This window comes from Nycticebus coucang, chromosome 11 (assembly GCF_027406575.1).
Source record: "Nycticebus coucang isolate mNycCou1 chromosome 11, mNycCou1.pri, whole genome shotgun sequence".
Lineage (NCBI taxonomy): Eukaryota > Metazoa > Chordata > Mammalia > Primates > Lorisidae > Nycticebus > Nycticebus coucang.
The window spans coordinates 93,619,121-93,639,564 of record NC_069790.1 but is presented as its reverse complement, the minus strand read 5'-3'; the positions used below and the strand labels follow the sequence as shown (position 1 = coordinate 93,639,564).

At 39.9% G+C, this 20,444-nt stretch overlaps 1 protein-coding gene and 1 pseudogene across 2 annotated transcripts in view; one reads left to right on the top strand and one right to left on the bottom strand.

Moving 5' to 3' along the window:
- Positions 1–375: 375 nt before the first annotated feature.
- On the bottom strand, positions 376–6,318 carry LOC128598359 (tetratricopeptide repeat protein 14-like; annotated as a pseudogene).
- Positions 6,319–6,522: 204 nt separating this feature from the next.
- AASS (aminoadipate-semialdehyde synthase) overlaps positions 6,523–20,444 on the top strand; it is a 69,244-nt gene continuing 55,322 nt past the window's right edge. The window contains exons 1-3 of one of the 2 annotated variants that reach the window (XM_053609236.1): positions 6,523–6,641; positions 15,191–15,408; positions 18,731–18,907. In XM_053609236.1, the coding sequence (XP_053465211.1) occupies positions 15,199–15,408; positions 18,731–18,907 (387 nt within the window). In that variant the 5' untranslated portion in view covers positions 6,523–6,641; positions 15,191–15,198. Of the gene's footprint in view, positions 6,642–15,190; positions 15,409–18,730; positions 18,908–20,444 lie in introns of those variants that run through there. The other variant, XM_053609237.1, reaches the window with a different exon arrangement.

Sequence of the window (20,444 nt, the reverse complement as noted above, 5' to 3'; positions counted from 1 at the left end):
TGTAATCTATCCTGCTTTTCCACTTCTTATTTTTGGTTAAGAAAGATGGTGAAGAACAGGTGGGACTGGGTAGCATTTATCTTTCCTATTCTGATTTGAAGATTGAGAAACACATTTTGAAACTACGAGAAGATTCTGAATGGTTCCTCTTTTCTAATGCCTTTTGTGAGCAGAAAAGGATGAGGATGATGAATAAGAAACTGATTCATCAGCAGAAGAAACATTTGAAGAGGAAGAAGTTGATGTTTCTTCTTTTCTTCTTTAGTCTTTTCTCCTCTTTTAGGAGCTTACACAACTTTTCTGCACATTACTAATTTCTTTGGTTTCTGCTTTTCATCCTTTTCAGTTTTTCTCTGTGTATATTTATAAAGCTTTTCAAAACATCTCTGCATCTTTAAAAGTCTCAACTAAAACTAGAGCTTTCTTATAATGACTTTCAGCATTTAAAACTATTCTTCTAACTGTCCTCATCTTCCCACAAGTGTCTGGCAGAGGAATTTTCTTGCATTCCTGCAGGTTGGACAGTATTCTAATGCAAGCTTAAAATCTTTTATTGCTTTGGTAAGCACATAACGCTCTACAAAATCTACATTTTGTCTATTTCTAGAGCTTTATTTTGTTTATTCATAGCATCTATATGTTGGACAACCTTAAAATAATCAACTCCAATCTTCACATGTTTTAAAGTCCAAGATGCTTTTTTTAATTAATGCAGAAGTAAAATGATCTTCAGAGAAATTTTTGTCATATAGGCATCTTATTAAAGATAGTGGATCGATTAATCTGTTCCAAGTTTTTGTTGTTTGTTTGTTTGAGACAGTCTCACTTTGTACCTCTAGGTAAGGTGCTATGGTATCACAGCTCACAGCAACCTCAAACTTTTGGGTTCCAGCAATCCTTTTGCCTCCCAAGTAGCTGTGACTGCAGGTGTCTACCACAATGCCCGGCTATTTTTAGAGTTGAGGTCTCCCTCTTGGTCTGGCTGGTCTTGAGTTCTTGAGCTTAGGCAATCCACCTGACTCAGACTCCTAGAGTGCTAGGATTATAGGCATGAGCCACTGTGCTCACCGCACATTTTTCTAGAAGGCATTCAACTGCTATTGGACTAACAAATCTCAAGGAACTCTGCATGACATTCTCATAAGTCTCCACTTAATTACTATTCAGTTCAATATTGTTTCTGTAGCCCAAAGGACATTCTTTGGAGCTAGTTACACCTAATTTAATATGAGATAAGTGTGGTGGGAGAGATGAACTACACAAAGATACTGCAAGCATTTCATAATATCTGTCAATACCCTTGATTCCAACTTGAACTGTCACTTGATAACATGACAAAGGATCTTGGGGGTTAATAAGAAGGTACATCTCTTAATGGACAAAAAGCTGTGATTTCTAAGAAGCTTTGTGTATCTCTTATGATGTCACTTTCTAGATAGATCAATTCACTGTCTTGAGCTGACTTTCCTCTTCTTGTTATTATGTATTGTTGTATATGCTATATTATATGAACAGAACATAATTCATTTAGCCAACATCTTTGTTTTTCTTTTTCTTTTTGCTTGAGATTCTTTCTCTGTCACCCTGGGCAGAGTGCAGTAAGTATGATCATAGCTCACAGCAACCTCAAACTCCTGGGCACAAGTAACCTCCTGCCTCAGCCTCCCAAGTAGCTGGGATTACAGTCACGTGCCCCTGTGCCAGGCTAATCTTTCTGTTTTTTTTTTTTTTTTTTGTAGTGGTTTGGGACTCACTGTTGCCAAGGCTGGTCTCAAACTCTTGACCATAAGTGATCTTGTGGCCTTGTCTCCCAGAGTGCCAGGATGACAGGTGTGAGCCTCAGATCCTAACCTGGCAATAGCTTATTGATTGTCATTTACTTAATTGTGAATTGGGGATTATTACATATTATACTTTGATGAACGAGAGAGAGAGAGAGAGAGAGAGAGAGAGAGAGAGAGAGAGAGAGAATGAATGTTTATTAGCACACATTTAATTATTTTTTCAGGATGAATTCCTAGAAATGTCTAGAGGCTTTTATGGTCCTCATATCTGAAGGGGTTAGAGGCCAGGAATGCTGCTGAACATCTCTGCTTACACAGAATATTCTCCCCCACAACAATGGCTGCTCTGGTTCACAATGTCAATAGTGCTGAGGTTGAGAAACCCTGCCTATAGCCCTGTTCTTGTCAGTTGCCAGGAGGAGTACAGGATTTCAGTCTTGTTTCACTGCTGGGCTCTCCTGCCCATATGGTTTTCTGTGCATCCTTTTCCACTTCATGTGCTGCCCCTGGGCATATCATAAGACCCTGTCCCTGTGTTCTCTGTAATTCAAGGTCAATCATTAGTAAAATAACTCTTTTCTTCACTGTCTTCTCTGAATAATTCCTCCACCTTCTTTCCCTCATTAATCCGGCTTCCCTGAACCCTCTTACACCTGTGACACTCTTGAGCAGTGGCTGTTTTCTCTGCCATATCTATTAGACCCCAGGAAATGGGGCAGTGCTATGTGTTTTTCTCTGATGCTTCCAAACCTGAATCACTTTCTCTCTAAAAATACACAGATTTTTCATCATATATCATCAGATCTTAGGATTTGTTATTTCTTCTGGGTGGAAGTCTCTCTCTCACATCAAGTCACTCCCCTCAGTCCTTGAAAATTTTAGCTCCTGGTTCTCTGTCATTTCTGCAACAGTGTTCAATTAATTAATGGTTGGTTCAATATCCATGCAGATGATCCTTCCAGCATCCTGGTCTCTTCGCTTTCCCTTTTCTCTTTCTCCCTTCCTCAGTCACTTGCTTCCTAGACCTTGCTGTTGCCAGCCGTGCACCTTTTCCACTATCTCTCTTTTAAACAGCCCACTCTCCAACTCCACATCCTCCTTTCTGGCTCTTTTTCTCCAGTACTTCAGCTCCAACAATTCTTTGACCCTTCTCCATCAGAGAGAGAGAGAGAGAGAAAAAAAAAGAAGGCCATTGATCCTATCACTCTTTCTTCTTCCCTTATCTCCCTCCGGTCAACATTTCCTTCTGTATCTGGCTTAAATTCCACCCCAGTCCTTAAAATCTCCTCCTTGCAAATCTTCTACAGCCCTTTGTTCTGCTTTCAGTTGCTTTAAACAACCCAAGTTCACTTTCATCTGCATCTACCCCGTATCTACATCTCAGAAACTGAACATGGTTGGACAAAACTACCCTGCCATGACCACTCTTACCTTAAATTCCTTGCCAGTATTTCCACTGGGTCCCCTAAAGCTTTCCAGCAGTTTTATTTTACTTTCCCAGTTCATTCATTCCCTTGTACTCCCAGATCAGTGATTTTTCAGGTATGCTCCCGACTTACAGTATCAACTTTATTGGGGAAGAATGTTTGAAAGGTAACTCTTGTGTCCCACCGCAGACCTGCCAAATAAGAGACTCTGTGTGTGAGAGCTGCAAATTTGCTGTTTTCTTCTGGTGATTCCAAGGCATACTCAGGCTAGAAGACCCAAGTTCTAGTTCCTGCCAGACAGTAAAATCTGGCACATTACTTGTTTTCTTTATTTTTTAAACAGCTGGATTGAGACACAGTAAACATACCACACAATTTACCTATTTAAATTATACAATTCAGCGCCTTCTAGTATATTTACAGACTATGCAATCATCACCACGGCAATTTTAGAATTTTTTTCATTATCACAAAAAGATCCCCTATACTCCTTAGCTATCTTCTCTTAATGTCCTCATTCTCCCATCCCTGCCAATCACTAATCAACATTTTCTCTTTAGAGATTGTCTGTTCTGGACATTTCATATCAAAGAAATAATGAAATACGTTTTTGTGTGTTTGGCTTCCTTCACTTGACATAATATTTTCAGGTTCGTTCATGGGTCAGAACTTCATTTCTTTATATTGGTTAAAGAAATAAGAAATAAATATACCATATTTTGTTTATCTGCTCATCAGTTAATAGAAGTTTCTTCGGAGTGGCACCAGGCCAGATGTGCAAATCATTTCAACAAGCAATTGCTGAGTATCTTTACACTAGATATTCTCCTTTGCAAACTTCAGAATTTTCGCCCCTCTCTCCATCTGCTCTGCGCCTGAGGCAGGAGGTTACATTTATAGACTGCACTTAACCCTCTGGCTCTATTGGTGTTCAGAAAACCCCAGTAGGAGATAGATGGTCCAGAGGAGAGTGAAGTAAGATGATTCCTTCCTCAGGACAGGGTCCTGTTAAACATGGCCCAGAGGCTATATCTGGCCTACCATCTATTTTTGTAAATTAAGTTTTATTTAGAACACAGTCTCACCCATCCATTTGAATATTGCCTATAGCTGCTTTTACACTCCAATCAGCAGAGTTTGAGTCCTTGTGATAGAGATGATATGATTTTTGAATCTAATATATTTATTTCTGGCCCTTTTACAGAAAAAACGAACAAACAAACATAATTTGTTGACCTCTGCTTTAGGTAACTCTCTTAGGGCAGGTTTAATTCCTTAGGCAGCTTCATCCTTGCCCAAACTATTGCTGGTAAATGGCCCTCCCTACAGCTCCAGCTCCACCATGACTAGGGTCCTTTCTGGTTCTGATAACCATCTCTTTCCCTGGCCTTGTTCAGGCCCATGAGTGGTTTCAGGTTGCTACTTTCAGGGTGCGTCACCATATGTCATAGCCTTCCTTCCCCACACACACACACTTGGTCTCTTCATGTGTCCTAATTTACCCAGCTGGATTGAGTCACCTGTTCCCTGCCAAGACCCTGACTGCCTATTATGTGAATAGCATTGTACTAGAAGCAATGAAAAAAAGAAAGAAAGAAAGGAAGGAAAATAAGAAGACTAAGTAAATACTTAATTATCTGATGGTCATGATAGGTGAGGGATATAATTAAGATAAATGTGAATAACTATGTATGAGGAAGCCTATGATAAGTGCAATAAGAGACAAAGGAAAGATCACATCTGAATGATATATTCAGGAAAGTCTTCATTGATGAAGTGTCATTTGAACTCTGAAGGTTGGGTTAGTTTTGGAGAGGTGACCATTTTTGTAAATAAAAATTACAGATAAGTGTATGGCATAAGATAATTGGGGGAGAAGTAAATAATAACTTTCAGGGGGGTTTTGCTAGACATTAGACTAGGCAAGGCACTTTGGTCATCCTCTCATTGTGTTCTCATAGTGATCCCTTGAAGTAGTTATTATTATTATCCTATTAATGGGTAAAGAATAAAAGGCTTTTTTGAAAATGAAGTAACTTGTCCATAATTGACAGCTTGAAGGGGAAAAGTAAGGATTCTAGATTGTTAAGACTTAGGAAGATAACTAATCATATATTGTGTTTTCAGTGAAATACAGCTGAGATAGTAGATTGTATCTTCAAACAATTAACATTGTGTAAAGGACTTTAGGCTGTGTTTTCTGAGTAGTAGGTAGTGTGAGGCTTTTTTCCTCTGGCCACAGAGACAATTAGATTTGTATGCTTCAGAAATGTGGTTTAGGTTACGTATAAAAGGAATTTGAAGGAGGTTGATAGTAATGGGATTTTAAATGACAGCATCAACACCAAGGTTGATGGGACGGAGGAAGAACTGAAGCAAACTGGTGTTTATGTCTGGTGAGGTGGTGATTAGGAAGGTGCTGATATCAGAGAACACAGGAGGAAGGAAAGGTTTTGGAAGAATGTTAAGAAATCTGATTTTAAATATGTGAAGCCAAAGAAATGGGATAAAATTAAAAGCTTATTTATAGATAAAATTCTAATTTTCTGTACAATTGGAGATATGAAGGGCATTTCAAGACTGTTTTAGGCTATAGATTGTTGACATGGGAAGGTATGTCACGCATCTATGGCAGGTATGAGAAAAGTGTGAGTGATGGAGAAAGTTGTAAAAACAGGAGAGAAGTTTACCTTCTGGCCATTGACTCCACAGCTGATCTTCAAGTGTTTCTTCAGCTCCTGGTGGTTGGGCTAGTTTTTATGAACTGCATTTTTCCCTGCCCCTCTAACCTAATAATATTAGACTTTGTCATATATGAACCAACTCTTGCAATTCACTGAATGTGAACATTCTATATTTCTTCAATTCTTAGCTGGCTGGATTCTGTAACTGTTCTAAGAGCTGTCATCTGATTTCATAGGCTCCTTATAAGGTCGTGGAATGCTTTGAAAAGTGTATTATCTAAACAAAACAGGAGGTACACGTGCTCACAACTTTTTTCCAGGAGATATGCGCACGTCTATCCAGTGTTGCAGTGCCCTATTTTCGTTCTCCTCCACCCCGCCTACCTCCTGCCACTGACAGTTGCAAAGCTGGTCAATGACCATCTGGGGGAGGCCAGGAGGCCCCCAGTTAAGGACGCAGGTCAGAGATCAGAGAGGCAGAAGGATTTTCGGGGAGGAGCAGGGGCAGGGCATGACTTAGCACCTGGCAGCGCCGCTGATTGGCGGAGAAGAAGGTTGTTCCCCCAGGGAGGCCGCTGATTGGCTGTGGGAGGAAGGGGCATGACGTCCTCAGAAGTTGAGCAAACACCTCCTCCCTCCCTGCCCGCCTGGCATCCCGATTTCTGCCGGGACTTCAGAGCGGATCCTGCCCGGGCTTCGGAGTTCGGAGGCGGCCGGGGACGAGCCAGAGCCCCAGGACGGACTAGGTGAGGCGTGGAGGGCCGGTGGGCTCGCCCTGCGAGATGCGCCGGGAGATCGCGGCTCCCGGACTCCGGCCTCCCGCCGGGAGAAGCGGGTGGTCTCGGCCTCCGGTCTCCGCGCCGCGGGCACCCCCCGGGGCCCGGCCCGCAGGGGAGGGAGCGCGGCGAGCACGGGGCCTCCTCGCCGGGTTGTAACTCGGAGCGTTTCCTTGCGAGGGAGGGAGGCAGTCGGCGTAGCTCCAGCATTTCTGAATAGGAAGGGAATTCGGATTTCTTTTTCTTTTTTGGCGGGTGCTGGTGGAGCTGTTGCTGGGGGAATAAAGGTTGGTGCTGAAGCTGCAGCGCGAACAACCGTGTTGACTTTTGGGTTACAGCCGATTTGGGTGTATTGGCTGAGGGGAGAGGCTAAGGGAGACCGCGGGGCCTGGCCCCCCACCTGCCTCCTCGGTTTAGTCAAATTCCGATTACAAACTTCTCTCCCTGTCTGGCTCGGGCTGGCCCTCCTCTCTGAGACAGACCCCTCACCCCACCCCAAGCTGCTGTGCCTTGGGCGTACGCTAACAGAGGCAGGAGGGTGAGGAAGTTGGGAGCCCAGCACAGCAGCGTGTTCGCAACTCTGGGGACCCCGGCGGGCCTGGGCGGGGGCGGCGAGAGCTGTGGGGTCGGGAAGGGGCGCGGGCAGCAGCCTTGCTGGATAGCTGGGCCTGTGTCTCGACCACGACCAGAAGACGTGCAGTTTTCAGACACTGAATTCTGGGGGTCAGTAGACGTTTTTTGAGATTTTGGGTGATCGTTACTGGAATGTGCGGAAGGTGCGGCATGAGCCTACTATGTGTATTAGCTGGTGTAACTATACACGAGATGGAGTGGTCATTGACTTAGTGGCTTTCTAATGTTTATTAAAAACATCATAAATAATAAATGAGTTTGTGTATATTTTGTCACTTGTATGCCTCTCCCCCCCTTTCCCAGAAAGATGAGTGAACCGAGGGTGGCCTTGTTTTCTGCTATGTAACTTGGAGGCCGTTCTGCAAACTGATTTAGGTGAACAAAAAGGGAAGCTGATTTACCAGAGTAATTTCCCCACTCTCCAGAAAATCATGTTATCAAACTTATTCGTTATCGGGGACTGTGAGCTGAAAACTTTAATTTATTTGTAACTGGAAATTATTTTTCTAACTAGTCCTTCATGCATTAACAGGCCTTGGTTCAGGATTTTGGAAATGGTTTTTCCAAAGTAGTCCCTAATTAATAAATACACTTTCATTTTTCCAAATATTCTTTTATTAATTTTCTTATAGAAATAACATTACAAATAGTGGTACATTTTCTAGTTGAAGCCACAAAAAGTTCTATGCAATTCATGGAATCATGGAAACATCGTACATTGGGAATGGAAAATAATACTATATTCAGCAAATCTAAGATGCCAACAAGTGTAAGACCCATCGCTATTTTAGAGATGCTAAGATGTGAAATAATGTATCTAAAATTTGATGAAATACAGTATTAAGATGGTAATTTATTTATTTATCTTGAACATCCATGTCCACAGGATGAAGATGAAGAGAGGGCTTATTGGGCTTTAATTTTTTTTCCAGAAAAAATGTAAGAGGGGAATTAATATGGAGCCATTCTGAAGGGCTTACCACAGTGTGACAGAGTGGAAGGGAAGGTGTGTCTTCTGTCAGTGGTATGGCTTTGCTCACATTTGAGAAATAGGCAGGATTGGAAGCTTTTTCTTAAAATTTTTGAGTGTATATGGCATGCAAAGTAATGCATTAGTGTGATACATGTTATGCATATTAGCTGAATTAAACGTCACAACATATTAACAAGTAGATGTTAACATGACTCCCATTTTGCAGATGAGAAACTGACAGGGTGAGTTACAAACCACTGTCACAGGGCATATTCAGGTCCTGAGGAACCTCGCCACATTTGCACCACAGGAGCCAGCATTCCATAGAGGTACCCATCTTCTGTTGCCAGCTTTTGGCTCCTGGTCCATGCAATTAATGCAGGTAGCTGGGCTGAATGTCCAGTTTTCCTACATAGTGTTTTTGGTGTTTTGTTTCCCTGTTTAGAGTACTTTATCTGGTTATAAGTACTCTATAAGTACTTTATAAGTCAGAGTGCCTATTTATGTACTTAAATTCTATTTTTTTGTAACCCACAGTGCCCAGTCACTTCTATGCTTAATATAATCAAAGTATTAGAGCTGAAAGGGACTTTAGTATTATATTCTAGTCTGGATAAGGGAACTGAGGTAAAGAGAAGGACCCTACAGCTAGTTATATGCCCCAGTTCCCAGCTCTGGCTTTTCTCATAACATATACTATTTTTTTTTTTTTTTTGTAGAGACAGAGTCTCACTTTATGGCCCTCGGTAGAGTGCCATGGCCTCACCCAGCTCACAGCAACCTCCAACTCCTGGGCTTAAGCGATTCTCTTGCCTCAGCCTCCCGAGCAGCTGGGACTACAGGCACCCGCCACAACGCCCGGCTATTTTTTGGTTGCAGTTTGGCCGGGGCTGGGTTTGAACCCGCCACCCTCGGTATATGGGGCCGGCGCCTTACTGACTGAGCCACAGGCGCCGCCCAACATATACTATTTTATAACATTCATTGGTCTATGACATTTTGGCAGAGAATTGATCATATTTTTTTGTGGGGGGGGCGAGTTTCTGTTCTTAGTAAAGTGTCTATTTTGTTTTCTCTGCCGCATAGCTCTTTATAATGTTTATGCAAATTTGCTCACTTCTTTATTTATTTCTTCTTCAAACTTTTGAGGTTTCCTATGTTCCAGTCACTAGGAATACAAAGATGAGCAGAACAACAATTAATATCCTTTTTTAGTTTGGCAAAGAGGTGGACAAATAAGCAGATAAGCATTTTGAACTAGACTCCAATTCAGAGCTAAGTTTGTATTCCAGCTAGTTTAAACTAAAATTGTGATCTTAAGTCCAGGAGAGTAATAGGTCTTATGTTTTTGAACAACTTTGAATAGCTGATGGGCTGGAGAAATATGAATATTCTCAGTCTAGACCAACTGAGATTAATAGACCCTCTTCCCCAGTCCCACTTTTCTTGCAAGTCTGACAAAGTATCTATAAACGGTTTGGTATGGAAGCATTAAAAGAATGTATCAGCACAACAGGAAGTGAGTGTGGAGGCCAGTGTCCCTGCAAGCCTAAGCTTAGTTCTAGCAAGTCTTGTGCTTGGAAGCGATTTGGATTAGTTCAGGGCCATCACGAGGTGCTCTGTTAATTCTGGAACTATTTTGAACTTCTCCAGGAATATTATGGTCTGGATACCAAATATATAGTGTGGGCCAAGACTCATAGCGGTGGATCAGCCCAGGCTTATTTACAGATACCAGGGTTTCCTGGGAAACCATGTTTTTAAAAATACATTCCATTTTTTTTTTTATTAAATGGAAAGACAAACATAAATAATTTTCACTTTTCATTAACTTGTTTTCTTCAGCTCAAGGTTACATTAACCCATTCTTAGTGTCTTGGTATTTAATCAAACCATATGTATGATTATTATAAATAATTTGGCATTGACTGAGAAATCTTGTGTGGTTTGATAGTTTCCATCTGAGTCACTGAGTTATGTTATAATGCAATTATTTAAGAGATGTAAACTAGATGGACAGAGTGCATTTTCCAGGCTATGGAGGCTAAAGATGGACTACTTGGCCTTAATTTATTCAAGGATGAATGTGTACTCCTTTATACATGTCCCAACAGAAGTGATGGAAATTATGAGCAGCTCTGCCTTTTGTTCTTAAGCTCTTGTATTTGCTTGTGCGTTGTTCTGGTTAAGTCAGATTTGTAAGTTTTAAATGTGTTCTGGTGGGATTGATGCTATAGAAAGGATTAAAGATTTTCGATTTTTGATGGGAAAATAAAAAGCTCAGTGAAAACCTCAGTTCTCTTCATCTACCTTCATCTCTTATGAAAACTGTACAAATCAATTAAATTGTTTTATGGCATAAATACTACCTGGATAGCAGCAGAGAAAAACCTTAATTGGGTTACATTTTAAAAGTTATACCAACTGGAACAAAAAAGTATGTGGTAACTTATTCATAGAGGCTTAAAAAATGCTCTTTATAAGACATGAAAAATCCCCTATTTCTATGAGCCTAAATGCCATCACTTATAATAACGGATTTTATTTTATTTTTTATTTTATTTGTTTATTTATTTATTTATTTATTTTTAGAGACAGAGTGTCCCTTTGTTGCCCTCGGTAGAGTTCTGTGGCATCACAGCTCACAGCAACCTCCAGCTCTTGGGCTTAGGCGATTGTCTTGCCTCAGCCTCCCGAGTAGCTAGGAGTACAGGCGCCCGCCACAACGCCCAGCTATTTCTTTTTTCTTTTTTTTGCAGTTCGGCTGGGGCCAGGTTTGAACCCACCACCCTCAGTATATGGGGCCAGCACCCTACTCACTGAGCCACAGGGTTTTTTTTTTGAGACACAGTCTCACTATGTTGCTCTTGGTAGAGTGCTGTGGCCCTGCAGCTCACAGCAACCTCAAAATCTTGGGTTTAAGTGATTCTCTTACCTCAGCCTCCCAAGTAGCTGGGAATAATGGATTTTAATTATCTTCCATCAGGCCCATTCTGACTCTGACGTTCAGTTATAATCAGCAAATGATCCTGCACCATGAGACATTGATTGGCACCATTTAATTAGATAAAAATTCCTGTTCCTCCTCCTGTAGGACCCCATGAAAAGCTCAGGGACTGAATTTCTACTCCTGACATCATCCTGTGCACAATTAGAGTGCCCCTCAACATATTTTTTGGATTAAAAAAGAGAATCAAAAGTTCTCATTGTCATAGTCAATGTGCAAAAGATTTTAATTTGATAACTATCAAGAAATGTTCTGGATTTTATTTTAATTTCAATGACTAATATATGTAATTATACAAAAGACCAGACATCTCAATCTTTGTAACCACGTATGAGACCCTCTGTCCAGAGGGTGACTTTTCCTGAGATATAATCCTTTAGAAACACACTTCACAAAATCTGCTTTAGTTCCTCCATGTGGTTTAGGATGATAGTGTACTCCATGACATGGCATAGTTCATGGTCAATGAAAAAAAATTCGTAGGATGTGAATGGCATGCCCAACTCTGTGTCTCTGTAGATTTGTCTGTCTGTCTCTTTCTCTAATAATTACCCCCCCCATTTCTCTTGAAAAGGATAGAAAATAGAAAAAATTATTCCGGCACACTCATTTCCTCTGGTGTCTGAGGTTTCACGTTCCACACTCCAGATCCCCACAATCTGGTCTGAAAGTAGGTGAGTAAAGTACAGTAAGGAACTGAGAGAGAGGCAGCCCGTATTCACATAAGTTTTATTACAGTGTATTGTTATAATTGTTTGATGTTTTTATGAGTTATTGTTGCTAACTATTACGGTGCCTAACTTTTTAACTTTGATAATAGGTAGGTATATATAGGAAAAGTCAGTTTATATAGGGTCTGGGACTGTGGTTCCCAGCCGTCCCCTGGGGGTCTTTCCTTTTCTGTCCCTCTTTTCCACCTCTGTTTTTCCCCTACGTTCTCCTTTCTTGTGCTACAAGCCATATCTGCACCCACCTATCAAGTAACTTCACTAGAGCCAGTGAGTCAGCCAGGATCTTCTTGCCAAGCTTCATGGAAGGCATTGCCACAAATATACCTTGAATTTTCTTCTTGATATCCCTGAAAAAGACCACAAAATACAGGATAAGAAAAGCCAGACCAGCCTACCTGGGCATCTCCATGAACTAGACAACTGCAGTGCAATTCAGAAATCCTCACTGTTAATAGTCTTGATGTTTTTAGAAGCAAATGAATGAGAGTCTTGGAAGTTCTATACTGAAACCAAGTTTCAAGTGGTTACTAACAGTTATACCTTCTATAATCAAACTTTTTCCCCATGTGCCTGGAAATCTAGAATTGGCAGATTCTCAGGAGCAATTTTCATTGGACACAGGAAGGGGGTCAAGAGAGGCACCAAGTGCTGTGTGGATAATTTACTGTAACTATTAACATGGATGCCATATGGATCTGATTTCTTTCTGGAACAAGAGCTGGTGGGAGTCACAGCATTGTTAGATCTACATGATGTGGCTGTCATGTCTTTGACAAAGGAAAGAAAATCCTGAGTGTTAAACATTAACCTAGGAATTCTGCTTCTGCTTAAAGCAGCAAATCCAATCAGACTCCAGTTCATTTTTTTTTTTCATCTATAAAACGGGATAAGTTCCTACTTAATAAGATTTTTTGCAAGGAGAAAATAAGGCCCCATTTGTAAAGTGCTCAGCACAGGGTTTAACACAGTATATTTAGCCAATGGTAAATATTGTGACGTGCATTTTTTTTTTAAAGAAAGTTATAGAAATTATGATTTAAAAATTCCACAGAAAAATTGAAAGTGAAAGTAGTTTCCCAAATGAATCCCAGATGTTCAGTCCCTGCCACTTCTGTCTTTTCTCCTGGTCCGCCAAGATAATCTGTCTTTGCAAACATATGTGTGTGTATTACAAGTGCACGTGTGTGTGTGTGTGTTTACCCTGCTTCCCCGACCTCCACCGCAGACCAAGGAGGTGGGAGGAAGGAGGAGAGGTTGTCACTGAATGAGGAGTGGCTGTGGTTGTAAATCAAGCTACAGCAGAGGGGAGGGATTAAATTTTCTGCACAAGTTCCCTCATGTTGGCTGAGGGGAGGGATTAAATTTTCTGTGCAAGTTCCCTCATGTTAGCGTCAAGAGTTGGGATTCAGAAAAGAAGATACAGGATTAAGAAGTCACCTGTGGGTTGATGAAATACAGCCCTGCTGGGAAAACAGGACCATTTCTGAACATATGTGTGTTCAAAGCAATCTGTGTCCTTGGAACTGGTTTTATTTAGGAATTGAGGGATTTAAATTCTATGTGACAGTGCTGCTTTTCTTTTGCTTGGGAAAGATGGACTGTTATGAGCTTGGACTTGGGTTTAATGTAGCCTCTTTTAAAAACAAAGCTACATGAATAAATTTAAAAATTAGGTACGTATATAAAAGTCCTTTACTGAAATGTCAGTTATCTATTTTGACATGCATATTTTGGTCCAGAAGAAGTCTGAACTCCTAATCATTGGCAAAACAGCTTCTCCCTATAGCTTTCATAGTGGGACTCTTTGCTTTACTCACTAATTCTGTTGTGTGGGGTATAAATGTATCATCTGGGTATCAAGTGGTTGTTTGCCCCAAGAAATGTACTAGTCTGCTATGCTTAAATTGTTGGGGCAAATCTTCCCCATCTGTAAGGTAGGTGCTCAGATTGCCCTCTGATGTAACAGAAATATATTTCCTGAAAGTTTTGTTATATACTAGCAGTAATAAGGAGGACATTTCTAGAAGTTATAAAATCATTTGGTTCTTATATTTTGCTTCCACCCTTAGACAGAATTATCTATCAGTAATATCAGTTAAATTATCAGTTGTATTTGGTTACAAAATATATGTAATTACATATATTACATATATGAAGAAGGATAGAATACTACTAGACCTGGAAATTTATGCTTTAAAGATTTATATAAACTGTACTATGCACAGGATACATAGCAAAACTTTTATAAATATTTCTTGATCGATTGAATGAGTAGAATCATGCAATCTGGAATAGCAGTTAGAAAACTGGTTTAGGCAGGTCGGGATTTAATGCAACAGTGGGAGGAAGCAGTGTGGAGAAGCAGCTCAGAAAGGGGGTCCAACATGTTCACAGCAACGCAGGGGAACAGTGAGGGTGGGGCTGGGGGCTCTAAGGTGACAGCAGGACGATCTAAGGCCATGCTACTTGGCTCTTCTGACAGTTATGTTTGTTTGTTTTGGTTTTTCTTAAATTTCCATTCTATTGAGAATCAAAACTTTCATAAGTTTCAGTAACAATAAATTACTAGCAAAATGATCCTGTGATAGATATTAAGGTTTCTAAATGTGTACTTCCTATTTCTGTATACATCTCATCATGGATCAGAAGAAAAAAAAAAACCCACTTCACTGACACTAGTTTGCAAAACACATTGACCAGCACTTGTTTGGGGAATGATCAGAAATGAAGCTGCAAAGACAATGGCACAAAGGAATGTTGTGAAGAATCTTAGAATCTTGCACATCGTGATAAGGATTTTGAATTTTATGCCATCGAAATTGGGATCAGTCTGAGAGTCCTGCTTTTGTTATCTTCCTGGATTTGTGCCAAGAAGATGTTTGATAGAACATATATTTAAAAAGCTCTTCTTGGTTGAGTAGTTTTCGGTTGGTGACACATAACTTGGCCTAGATGCATTAGATTGTGAGTTAAGTAACCTTAGTTTTGCAAGTTGGGTCTGTGTGGGTAAAGAAAGATTTGGCATCCAGTTCTGCTCTGCCCTGTTTTCTGCTTTGGGCCTGTTATCATGCGAGCTGCTTGTATTTTACAGCAGATTTCTGAGGAGACCAGAATGATCCATCACTCCTTCTGTCCTTTGTCGTTTTGCTCTTCACGTTGTCTTTACAATCACCAGGTGTCAAGATGCTGCGCCTACCTAGGACCAAACTGGGCGGGCTGGGGGTCCGCTTCTCCAAGGGCCTTCACCACAAAGCCGTGATGGCCCTCAGGCGGGAGGATGTGAACGCCTGGGAGAGGAGGGCCCCTCTAGCTCCCAAGCACATCAAAGGCATCACCAATCTGGGATACAAGGTCTTGATACAGCCTTCAAATCGGCGGGCCATTCATGATAAGGTGAATATTTTTCATTTTTTTTAAAAAAATGTGAGAATACAATGAACTTGTACATAAAAATGAAGGAACATCTGAGCGAAAATAAAATGTTTGCTAGTGTCAATTTAATTCCATTGCTTTGGTTAAAAAGTAGTATTTTTACCCTATTATGCGTTTTCTCCACCTGAACTACAAAGGGCCTGCTTGTAGAGGCTCATGTCTTTCAGTTACTCTCTCCTTTATGTGCAGCTCTGGTTCTGAGGCTAGGGAGACGAGACAGCATTCCTGCACCCAGAGAACTGTTCTCTGAGTAGATTTTATTCATGAGAATGTACCCTACCATCCACTTTCAGAAGCTCTTTACATTCATCTTTCTGTTTACTCTTCACAATAAGCTGACCTACACTTTGCATAATCATTACGGAGTCATCTGTGGGGTGAGATCTTGAGATATGTGAAATTTTGTGTTCCTTAAGAACTTTTAAACTAATGATGTTACCATCCGTTGATAAGCTTTGCCCAAATCAGATTTTACATGCAGGCTTGCAAAATGATGATTTTCTGCTTTGATCACTCCTCTTACGTTTATTTGCTAACATTCTTCTTTAGAAAGGAGATTTCCCTTCATTCTTGCCTATCTCCTCCTTTTTGGGTTATGAGCTATTTTATTACAGTGAAGTAAACTGCCCAACTGTGAACTCTGTAATTTAGTGTTTCATGATTCTTTAAAGACTTTCTTAATATTGCATTTAAAGCCTTATTGTGAGGAGTTTACAGATACATGTCTATATTGACAAGATAAATCTTTTTTTTTTTTTTTTTTTTTGCAGTTTCTGGCCGGGGCTGGGTTTGAACCTGCCACCTCCGGCATATGGGGCCGGCGCCCTACCCCTTTGAGCCACAGGCGCCGCCCTGACGAGATAAATCTTAAAATAGTACTTCAAAGATGGGTTGTGAACTGTTTGATTGCAGTGAATTGAACTATTTGTCAAACTGTGCATTCTATAATTCAGTGTTGCAGCAGGCTTCTTTATCTTTTGCTCTTTTGAGTATCATCACAGAAACATGGGAATCTTTAATACAATCTATTAACCACTATTCTTTATCTTTCAGGCTGCTCTCTGTCCTTTGGACGTGCGTCCATTTATCTTTGAGTTGTCTTGTTTCTTGGAATAACAAATTGTCCAAGGGTCCCCTTAAACCTTTCCTGCCTCACACATGGAATTCACTCTTCTTTCCTTCCTCCTTCCCTCCTCCCTCCCTTATTTCCTCCTTTCCTCCCTCTCTCCCTGTGTTTCTCTCTTTCTTTCTTTCCAGACAGAGTCTCACTCTGTTGCCCTAGGCTAGAGTGCTGTGGCATCGGTCTAGTTCACAGCAACCTCAAACTCCTGGGTGCAAGTGATCCTTCTACTGAGGTCTCCCAGAGTGCTAGGATTATAGGCGTGAGCCACCATGTCTGGCCTGGAACTGTTTCACAAAAGATTCTTTATTTCATTTACTATATAAAAATGATGATCTACTATGTGGTGTTAATCGTCTTTATTGTTTCTGAGATCTTGTTGCTCTTAGGTCTTTTTAGTGGACAGAGCTTAGAAATGAACAGAAGCAGATACACACACATATACATACGTGCTCTCGAATCCTGCATTAGTGCTGATAGTTGGATTAAAATTTAACATTGCAGATTTTTTACCTTTACAATTTTATAGTTACATGTGTTTTTCCAACTGTAGCAATTTCAATTCTTATAACACTAATATACAATTTTTGCTTCTTTTATGACAGTCATTCAATGGTTTCAGAATAGCAATCCTATTATTACACTTAGCAATAAGCCCATTAAATGAAGTTTAATATTTCTTTGAAGTTTTTTATGCTTTTATCTCATAAAGAGTATTCAGAATGCTGTGTTCAAAAAGTTGTTTGATCTATCATTTCTATTTTTTTCTTTTTTGCAAAAGTAAGCACCTGTCCAGGCGTGTGCATGTGGTACTTGTATTCTTCTTTGCCTTTTGCTCTTACACAGAAAGCTGTGTGGTAGACACAAGCATTTGCATCTTGCTTTGTTTGGTCAACATATTTTGGACACTGGTCTATGTCAGTCCATAGAGATCTGTTTCATTCTAATTATTCACTGATATGTACTATGGTTTATTTTTTTACCATGGTTTATTTACTAACTGGGAAATGGATTGTTTTCAAAGAAATGAGTTAGAAATTTTATGTTCATTCATTTACAGTCCTTCTTATTCATCTATACTCTTAACTAAATTTATCATCTGTTTATTTAGCTGCTACCATAGATGCTCTTTTGATTCTGTTTGGGTCATGACACCCCCTCACATAAAAATCTAATGTAACTATTTCTTACATTACTAGCTGTACAATATCTGTTAAATAGATGAACCTTAGGCTTCCTATTGTGGGAATTAAAATTGTGTCCACCTCATGGGAGTTTTATGAAATTTAAATTAGATAATTTATACAAAGAACTTAGCAAAGCACAAAGTAATTTATTGATAAATATTGATTATTATTCCTCATTAGTCAGTATAGCCCTTATTAGCCATGATGTCATATATTCTACTTTTCTAAATTGATTTCCCCGTATGCCCTGAACACCTCTCTCATTTTTTGCCTTTGTATTTGTATCACTGTCTTTAATGCCTCCTTTATTTCCCATCTCCGTTTCTCCTGATTTCTCCCAGCCTTTTAGATTAAGTTAAAATTACATATTTCTTTGATTGTCCCACCTGGGAATTATCTCAATTTTCATTAAACTAGAGTCTTAGATCATAATATTCTTTTAAATTCAGGCTCCCTTACTGTGCTTCTGACCTCTTTTCACTGTATGTTGTGAGCTCCTTTGTAGGAGGGATCTTTATGTCTTCTCACTTCTAGCATATTCCACTGTACAGATTAGAACGTGATTTGGACCCAAACAATGAAAAATAACTGATGGAGATATGTCTTATCTTTGAAAAATATGAATAATAAATTGCAATGTGGCATTTACGATTTCATTGTGTTGCTGGTAAAAAATAGACATTGAACAAGTAAGTTAAATCACATGTACTTGTGGATAAGATTATGAACTGTCCCTATATATGAGTATGTGCTGAATTTTTAAATTTATTTTATTTTGCTATGAGAGTTGAGAATAATAGATTTATCTTTAGCCAATAAGTACAGATATTAGAATTAGTTGTGCTATTATTTGTACTAATCCACACAGATATTATTCTTTCAAAAGGCTGTGCCTTTATTTGCCATACTCCTTTTTAAAGAAAATGTGAATATCACAAATCAGGGCAATAACCTTTAACCAAAATTACATTTTCAGGAATATGTCAAAGCTGGTGGCATTCTTCAGGAGGATATTTCTGAAGCTTGTCTAATTGTGGGAGTTAAAAGGCCTCCAGAGGAGAAATTAATGTCCAGGAAGACTTATGCATTTTTCTCTCATACAATAAAAGCTCAGGAGGCCAATATGGGCTTGTTGGATGAGATTCTAAAAAAGGTAATTAGTGATCTATATTCATAAATATTAATATATGAAAATGTTGTGTTTTTACTTTTAAATCTCAAGTAGAGATTTAGTTTTCTTTAGCTTCTAGGAAGTACATCACGTCATTCACCTCAACGGGGTGGTGATCTCTGGAGTTAGTGCTGGAAAGTTCTACCTCTCTGTAGGACTCTGCCGCTGTACAGGTTTGGAGTTTATAATACGATGAATTAGACATATTTCATTCCTTTTAAAGAAGCTTTTATTATTCTGTCCACTTTGTTACCAATTCATAGACCAATTGGTCAGACACTACCAAATCGAATTCTAGGGCTAAAAAGAACCTCAGGGGTCATATAACCCGCCCTGCTATATTTCCAATAGTGTTTAGAGAACTTAAGTGACTTGAGGGTAGTGCACAGTTCTGTGGTGCCAGAACTGGACTAGAGATGATTTTTACTTTTATTAACATTCATAATGGAAAAAGTGCATTTTTTGAGATATACAACCTATCGAAAAACTGTCACCTGTTTAAAATACAGGATTTTCATTCGACAAATATTTCCTGAATGCTTATAATATGTCAGATACTGTTAGCTGCAGTAAATGAGCAAAACAGTTAAGTGTCCCTGTGTTCACAGAGCTTATGTTCTAGTGAGAGGAGACAAATGATAATAAGACATCCCATAGGCCACTTGGTAATATGTGTGATGCAGATAAATATATTGGAGGAGAAAAGGACTGCTGGGCCCTGGGAGACGATGATGCTATCTTAAATAGGGTGGTCAGGGAGGGCCTTGTTGTGAAGGTCTAACCTATGTCCGTGTGGAAAAATCTTTGAAGCAGAGGGAATAGTAGTGCAAAGGCCGGAGGGTTTTTGGGTGAAGGGTTGGAGTAGATCATGTTCTAAAATGCCTGTGCTATTGACCGTGCAGGCCATCACTGCAGCAGCAAAAAGAGAGAAAAGCAGATAAGGAGGTTGTTAGGCTAGGCTAGTCTAAACTCCGGGTCGCAGACGATGGTGGCTGGCACCTGGGTGATGGAAGCAGAAGTTGTGAGACATACACAAATCATGAATGTATTTTCATGGCAAATCCTAGCAGATTCACTGATGAAATAAAGCTGAAATGTGAGAAAAGGAGAGGCGTCAGGGATGACTTGGTCCTTGAGTTACTTCCCTGAGTTGAGATGATGTTGTTACAAGCGGAGTGTGCTTAGATGGGAAAATCAAGGGTTGAGTTCATTCTGCTGAGTTTGATATGACATCAGACATTTAAGGGTACAAGCTAAATGGACTAGTATGTGAGCTGGAAGCCCAGGAGGACACTTCCTCCTGCCATATGCCTTGTAGTTGTCAGAGACCAGACAGCATCTGAAGGTGAGTGTAAGAAGTGAGTATAGAAATCTAAGGTCCATCTCCTGGGATAAGGAGGTTAGAGCTTTAAAAATTAGAATTTCAGATGGGGACAGAGGACAGGAGAGTTCACGAATGTTAAAAGGAATAGAGGAAAATATATTTTATATAGGAGTAGAGAAAAACTTTCCAATTAAT